Source organism: Aegilops tauschii, chromosome 2 (assembly GCF_002575655.3).
Source record: "Aegilops tauschii subsp. strangulata cultivar AL8/78 chromosome 2, Aet v6.0, whole genome shotgun sequence".
NCBI classification, from domain to species: Eukaryota; Viridiplantae; Streptophyta; class Magnoliopsida; order Poales; family Poaceae; genus Aegilops; species Aegilops tauschii.
The window spans coordinates 331427787-331435940 of NC_053036.3; the positions used below are offsets into that span (position 1 = coordinate 331427787).

The 8154-nt window shown below is 44.7% G+C and overlaps 1 protein-coding gene across 4 annotated transcripts; it reads right to left on the reverse strand.

Moving 5' to 3' along the window:
- Positions 1-1234: 1234 nt before the first annotated feature.
- On the reverse strand, positions 1235-6486 carry LOC109771472 (uncharacterized). Of its 4 annotated transcripts, XM_020330171.4 has the most exons (7): positions 6052-6425; positions 5858-5973; positions 4787-4833; positions 4196-4256; positions 3232-3475; positions 1756-3021; positions 1235-1675 (listed from the first exon to the last, which is right to left on the reverse strand). In XM_020330171.4, exons 5-7 carry the CDS (start codon positions 3436-3438, stop codon positions 1469-1471), a joined length of 1680 nt encoding a protein of 559 aa, XP_020185760.1. In that variant the 5' UTR covers positions 3439-3475; positions 4196-4256; positions 4787-4833; positions 5858-5973; positions 6052-6425; the 3' UTR covers positions 1235-1468. The 4 variants fall into 4 exon arrangements, with proteins under 4 accessions (XP_020185760.1, XP_073364621.1, XP_073364620.1 ...); XM_073508520.1 differs by having other exon boundaries at positions 4196-4833; positions 6052-6486; XM_073508519.1 differs by lacking the exon at positions 4196-4256.
- Between the last annotated feature and the right edge of the window lie 1668 nt (positions 6487-8154).

Genomic DNA, 8154 nt, shown 5'->3' on the forward strand with positions numbered 1-8154 from the left:
GTCTCCGTCTGCTAAAGCTTCTGGCCATGACGCGTCGGTGGGCTCGACGATGAGCGCCGTCTTGGCGAGCCCGTGGTCTTGGTCTTCTAGCACCGGAACGGCAACCTTTGGGGATTGCTTCGGGAACCCGCGTGTCGTCCTTGTCCCCTTAGCACCAAAAGAGGAAATCGTCCTCGCCTGCACCCGCTAGTACCCTTCTGGATCCGCTCGTCGTGGCTCGCGTCACCCACGTGCCGCGCGAGGTGAGGCGGCGTGCCTAGAGATGTCCGCCCCGCGAGGGGACTTTGGGAGACCACCCCGCGAGAGGCCCTCGGGAGCCTTGGTGATCCTTGATGATGCTCGCCTCGCGAGGGTCTTACTCGTGAAGTCTTGACGCTGGGCCTTACCGGGCCTTATGATGGCGCCACGCGGCGGGCCGCATGCAGACGGGTCTGGGTACCCCAGTCCCACGGGCCCAACAAACTTTACCTACCAGTAGCCACTTCGCCGGTCCTCCCTCGACGCGATCGTCGATCACCAAGGGGTAGCCTCTTCTTCCGATATGTCGAGTTTTCCCAAGGCCTCCTCCAACTCTTCCTGGACGTGCCACCCGCCTGTGCGTCGCCTCCTCCCCCGCTCCTACGGCAGCGTTGGGAGCAGCCATCCGTTTCCGCCTGCAACGCGCTAGCTCCCAGCCCCGCCAATGAATCCCCGGACCAATAGTTCCACGGTCAAAACCCTAATCGCCAAAGGCGCCACCAAAGGGTTTTACGGTTTTGGGGGAAAACTTTCCAATGGATTGGATTTCTAATCCGACTCGAGTTCAAATACTCTTTCATCTGAGCCTGGATTTATTACGTGGGATCAAAGCATGTACGCTCACCGTGTATTCCCTGGCATTCGCTAATAAACGCCAGTCCATGAATTTCAAATGCACAGATCCCTATGAAAAAGCATGCGTCCAGATAGCAAGCGTGGCTTGTATGTTTTTGTAGTCTTTCCTCACCGTTTACATCTTGATGTTCTCAGCTTGTTCGAACTCTCTTTATTAATGGAAAATAGGTTTTGCCTCCTTTTTAAGAAAAAAAATAATATATTCAAAGTTTTATGAATATTCCATTCCAAAAATATTTTCAGAACTGGTGGGAGTATTTCCGATCTCTCGCCAAACCATGTTGTCTGCATAATGTAGCGCAGGACACAACATGTCAACACAAGCTCCCTTGGGACCTAAATGGAGAGAAAAAACAAGGAGTTGCACACGAGCAAATACCCTTTGTTTGCCAAATTAAAATACAGTACAAACAACTAATTACATTTAACAACCACATCAGCCGTTTAGCTGGGCAGGGAAGCCATGGGAACCAGGCTGCATATATCATCGTATTGCCAAAACCACATTAGACTATTACCATGTAGATACAAGTGCCGTTCAAAATATTCAGACATTTCATACGAACAAAGAGCTCAAGAAAACCCCATGTGCAAACTACATCCTCCGGAAAAGGGGCTGATCACAGTCTCCGTTGATATCATCAAATTCTGTAAACGCAACCATTGCATGAGCATCATGCCCACTGGAAACCTCATCCTCCGAGTGCAGCTCCATGGCTGCCATCCCACTTCCAATCACATTAGCACCCCAAGATGAGCTAAGAAGTAGGTCGTTGCGATGGACACCAACATGCATGTTCACCTATCAAAGAGAGAGGAGAGATAAGCCACGTGAAAAGACACAATCAAATTAATCTGGGCTACAACATTCCCTGGACTTACATTAGGAGATCGAGAAATATTTTCAGGCACATCAGTAAGGACTGCAGGGAGAATGTTGACCAGCTGGGGGTTGCTTGATGGTGGTGTCGAAGCTAAAAGCCTCATTAGTGTTTCCCTAGCACTCCTCTCAACCAACGATTCGGTTTCTGGAATCAGAGGCTTCAAGCTAGGGAGCAGGGGAACAGGTGAAGTTATAGAAGGACCACAACTCACCAAATAAGCCTGACCGGAGGAACACATATCAATGACTGGGACATGCACAATAGGATCAGACATCAATGGTGTAAATGTTGGAACCTGTGAGCTATGCAATGAAACAAATGGTGAAGTAGGAAGTGGCAGGTGAAGCAACGGAAATGTTGGAACCTGCGAACCATGTACAGGAACAAGAGGTGAAGTGGGAAACGGCAGATGAAGTAACGGATATGTTGAAACCATAGAACCATGCAGGGGAACAATTGAAGTAGGAAGCTGGAGGTGAAGTGAAGGATCGTGCAGTATCGATGGAAGATTAAGTGAAGGTGAATTAGTTGTATCCAACTTTGCAGAAAATGACGAGACAGATGATACTTCATTTGATACCAGCGAGCCCAAAGGTGACTGGGGAAACGGTTCTACAGATGTAACTGGCATATGCAGAGGGGTTACACTGTACTGCAGTGACGATGGGCACGGCGGACACCAGCAATAGTAAGGCTTAAATGGATTCTCTGAATAACCCTCCTCTGGGAGTGGATAAAGAGGTGGCAGCAAGGGAAATGAAAGAGGCAAGTCTAATGAAGAAGCGGGAGTGACACTGTTTTTTGAACAGTCCCTATCACACACCTCACTGGTTGAATCAGGTTTAACACTCTTTGCTATCAAAGGATTTGCATCAATCAGAGCAGTTGATGGGCCCAACCAGTCCCCACGCCGCTTCAGCTTCTCTCTCCCAACAACCTTTGCACAAGAGGTCCTTGGAACCCCATCTTTAAAAGTGCTGGATCTGGGACTCAGACTGGCTTGATAGATCGAGCTTGCTTTTGTTGCATTAGCGGCAGAGGTGCGAGACCTTGAAGACCTGGAAACAACTGATGGGGGCTGTAAATGTTGCCCTTGTGAGCTTGAATTACTGAGGAAGCCAGTAGATGATCCCAACAATTTAGCATCTCCAATACTTGGCGCAAGAAGATAAGCATGTAAATTAGTAACAAAAGCATCAAGTCGGGAATTGGAGATGCCTGTGAGATCAGAGAGGGTTGGCCTGCCCTGAAGTAGATTTTTCATCTGTATAAAAAAATTTGAGAGAGAATCAGCATACCATGGTATATGCGATTTTGCATGAGGATTAAATTTATATTGCAATTGCAGTTCATGTGGATAGGCTCAAGTACATGGAGTTTGCTCTCCACGTTACATGTGGCACATCACAGTTGAGATCGCACATGGTTCATGGTACATTTACACTTAATTTGGCAGCCACTACAAAATACAAACCTTTGCAAGAAGCTCCATTCCACATTCCTTCGACTTTTCAGCACACCAGTAGTACAATCTTTTAGATTCTGAAATCCTGACAAGGAAAGAACGTCCAGAATTATCAGCTGATATTTCTTCAATCACAGCTTCTGAAACTTCTAGGCCATCGTTCAACAGAGCCAATTCCTCTGAACAACCATCGTCACCAGAGAAGGTAAGGCGCATGCTCGATGAAGGCAGAAGGCCAAGGCTAAGCTTCCCTCTGTACAAAGGAAATGAGTTCATGTAAGATCTCTGACTTTCTATTCTGAGTAAATAAATAACCAAGGGTTTTTTTCAGTATCACAACAGTTTTTTGGCTTGCTACCAAAAAAACACTGTAAGAAAAACGAAAAAAATACATTTCAATCAACTAAATGAAATCGGATCAGAGGAACTTCAATAGAAATTACTATAAAATTACATATAGACATTCTTGAATGCAAGGAATAGCCGTGGGGCAGAGCACATAGTTAAGTGAGAAGTGATAGAGCATTGAGACCTAAGCGCGCAAATAGGTTTCCACCAGAGACACTGGAGGATAGTGCAGAACCTAAGTTGCTCAGCACCATATCATTGGCAGACTTTCATAAAATAACCACCAACATACAGTACTTGAAGATGATTTTTAAGAAAAATAGCAGATTTGCCTTTTAATAGGAATAAGTAAAAGAACTAAATTTAAATAACAAATTACAGTATCAGATAAATGTTTCTTTAAGAAAAGCTGCAGCTTTGCCTCATGATTCGTACGAAAGAATCATGAATCATCTAATGATTTTTTCTTTGCAGGTGATAAATCAAGAATTAAATCTCCTTAGACAAGTTGTGCCAGATCATGGCACTGTCGAGTTGTGATTTTAGTTGCACATGAGCAAATCTACAACAAATTCCAATGAGTGGATGATTATATTGCGAAAATTTAGGGCAAAGTAATACGAACCATCCATAGTCAATTATAGTCAGTGACCTCCATTTTAAGGGAAAACCTCAATCAATTTGAACTGAAAAATGGAAAGAAATGATTGCCGATGGTAGAAATGTTGATAAAAAATCCATGGTGAATTAAAGGAAGGCGTATGTAACAAAGACTAGACAGGGTACATTAAGTACACAGCATGGGTAGAGAGCGAGATAGAAACACGGCTATAAGACATAAAACAGTTTATAGATGGAACAGCTCATTGGGCATAGGACAACTGATTTTAGAATGAGCATTGGTGTGAACACATTTTGTATTGGCTCATGTCACAAACTGTCTGCAGTGAAACAAACAGTAAACTACTGCATAAACTAACACTAGAGGAGCCTGTGATAAGCTAACTGCAACCACAAAACATACACAGGAAGTATGTGAAAACATCAACAAATGAGATATCAAACTCTTTGAAGTATCAATAGAAAATTTCATCTAAAGCATCATATGGTCCAGAATCCTATAGATCCAATCTCATCTAAGACTGCAATTGTGATGTGTGTGATTAGTTATTATTAATGCAGGTAACATAATACCGTAAGGCATGAAAGGAACTACCTTCTCTTTCCTCATATATCAGAGATTATGACACATGCCCAAATAACCTACAAATGGAAACATATATTTATTTGGTAGATGAACAATGCCATCACTAATAAGATGAAACATGTAATCCTAGAATCAATAATCTAGCATATGATACATCCTTCTTAATCAGGTCGGAATAGCTGAAAACACCTCCACAAAAAGCAATTATTATGTATCATGAAGTACAAGAACAAGAAGGAATATCATGTTCATAATGAAAGCAGACGAAGTTCTTAAATAGCAGAGATAATCACAAGAAAAAAATAATATGAAGGAAATACATGTTACAGAATTCTGCAACATAGCAGAGTAGCTGCATGAACAAAATTCTAACTAGGCTGTGACAATGATGTGAAAAGGGTGACTACAGAAAATAGGAATGTTCAGTTTGTTATGGATTGGAAATGGTAGTATTGAGAAATTTACTGAATCACGACACTTGAATGACATACTAATTCCCATGCAACTAAGAGGAGGTTCATCACTTAACCAGACAGACCTGTCTGACAAGACTCGAGTAACATGAAATGCAACAATTTGATGACTTATGTTGCACCAACATAGTGCTAAGGGAAAAAAAATTGCTGCGATGAATTTAGAATGTGCACAATATTTACCACATCACACGGATACATTCCAAAATCGCCAGTACAACTACATGATGATACATTTCCTTCTAAATTTTCCGTTCTGTCTGGTTTTGTTATTTGGTGCACTTCATTCAGAACAAAAAGTTTGTCAGCAGAAGTTTAGCGTCCGGCTGAGGGGCAATTTGACAGAAGACACAATATCCTCTGGCAGGTATAAAAAGTATCTGGCTGCCTCCATGCTTGATACGCAGCAGAGATGCTAGACAGTTAGCAAACGAGAAAGCTAGCCATGCCCTACAATATTAATCATTTCATGACAATGTGCGGAACACACAACTGTGGCACAATCTAAAAGAGAAGTCATCATGTACGTGCTCCTCTGGTAGCTTGCATAGATGTGGTGCGAAAGCAATCCAATTCTGTGGATGAAGTTAAATTTGTGGGTGGCTACCTGATGGTTGTTGGGCAGAGGAGGGGACCGTGGCGGTCAACCTTGCCGACGCGCAGCGAGACGAGGGGAACGCAGAGACACCTTGCCAGCATGCCCACCTCCGAGACCTCGAAGTGCTGCACCGCCCGACCGATGAGGTCAGAAGAGAGGCAATCGAAGGCCCTTGCCACGCACAGAGGGGTAGGAAATGTCACCTGAGAGAGGTGAGATATGAAGCGGTTCTCGGCGGCGGAGCATGAGACGTTGAGGGTGAGGAGAGGCCTGAGACGGTCGTCGGCGCGGCAGGCCCCCACGAGCTGCTGGCGCAGAGGCAGCGGGCGATGAGCATCCTCTCCTCCTCCTCCCGCTCCTCGTTCCGATCCGGAGGTCTCCGGCTCGTCGTCGTCGGAGTTGGGGAAGGAGGAATAGGATCCCTCTCGGCTCGGCGGCTCACCCATCTGGAGAGGGCAGGAGGGAATCCTAGGGTTTGCTCGAATCTGGTGGGAGACAAGATTGGGGGAGGAGAGAGCAAGATGAGACAGGAGACGGGAGGGGAACCACGGGACCAGAACCAAATCAATCGCAGACCGAGGGGGAGCGGAGGGCGGAGGCAGATATTTTTCCAAGCGACTGATTGCAATTGCGCCCTCAGGGTGTGGCCCCGATCCATCCTCTCTGCCTCGTCCGTCCAACTGCACGCCCTGCAGTTTGGGTCCCATATCCGCCCCGCACAAGGAAACCATCATAAGGGGCGGATTTTCTGTTTTGACCCTTTTAGCAAAGAATTTGAGGATTTGACCTCAATTCGAAGAAGAAGAAAATGAAATCTGGCCCTTTTTCCTACCGTCAGGGGGCTCGGCGGTAGGAAACTAATCCACGTCAGTAGCGCAAACGGCTGTCGTCCCCCCTCCGTCCCACCCTAGCGCAGCAGGTCCTGGCGGTAGGGTGTCTGATCCTACCGCCAGGGACCCTGGCGGTAGGTTGTGGACAGTTATTGGGCCCGGCCGCCCGCCCCACCCCCTTCCCCCCCCCACACACACCCAGCCCCCCTCCCCCCCCCCAAGAACAGCAGTTCTTCTCTCGCCCCCTCTCTCATCTCCTCCACTTCCCCCTCGGATCTTCTTCGTTTCTTCATCGTCTTTGCGGATCGAGATGGCCCCGAAAAGAGAAAAGTAAGCTCCTCCGGTCCCTCCAATTAGTTTTAGTCAAATAGCTTCCGATTCATCGCATTATTTGATTCAAATCACTCCTCCTTTTTGAACTAGATTTAATTTTTTTACCCTAGGATTTGATTTAGGTTGATTCTAAATGTTATATTGTGTTAGATATAAACTCTAGTCACTAATTGGAATAGTAGTGTGAAGATGAACCCTAGTTCATCTTTTTTTGAAGGATTTTTTTCATACGATGCATGTTGGAGGAATTTGTTTTGATATGATGATGCATGTTGATATGCTATGATGCAACTAGTGGATGTAGTTGAGAAAAAATGGTGAACCCTCAAGATGAACCCTAGTTCATAATTTTTTGTGTTAAAAAAATATGATATGATGAATATTGGAGGAATTTGTTTTGATATAGGATGCATGTGGATGTTATATGATGCAAGTAGTGGATTTTGTTGGAGTAAACCTGGTGAACCCCTCAAGATGAACCCTAGTTCATAACTTCTTTTGTTAAAAAAATGATGATATGATGCATGTTGGAGGGGAGGGATTTGTTTTTATATATGATGCATGTGGATTTTATATGATGCAAGTAGTGGATGTTGTTGGAGAAAAAATGTTGAACCCTCAAGATGAACCCTAGTTTATAACTTCTTTTGTTAAAAAAATGATGATATGATGCATGTTGGAGGGGAGGAATTTGTTTTATTATATGATACATGTGGATGTTATATATGAATGTTGTATGAATAAACATATGAATGTTGTATGAATGAATCAACCATGTTTTATTTTTTATTTATGCTTATGCTTATGTTTATGAAACTTTATTTACACGGGCACCTCTAGCGGACAACATTGGCAAACGGTACTCCATGCTTGACTACGCGTTCAACAAGGGTCATCGTGCCCGTTTCATAGAGAACGGAGTGGTAAGTACTACAATCGAAATATTGAACCAAAGTTTTCGGATTGGTAAACTAAGTTACTAACGTTTGGCGTCCACTTTTTGACAAATGCTCCTGCCACTGTGCATGGGGGGTCACGCGAATGCCGTGAAGATGGAGTACGAGGAGCGCTACGTGTCGTACTTCAGGAGAGCCCGACTGCTTGGTTTTGTCCGACAGTTCAAGCGTCAGCCGCCGACGCTCG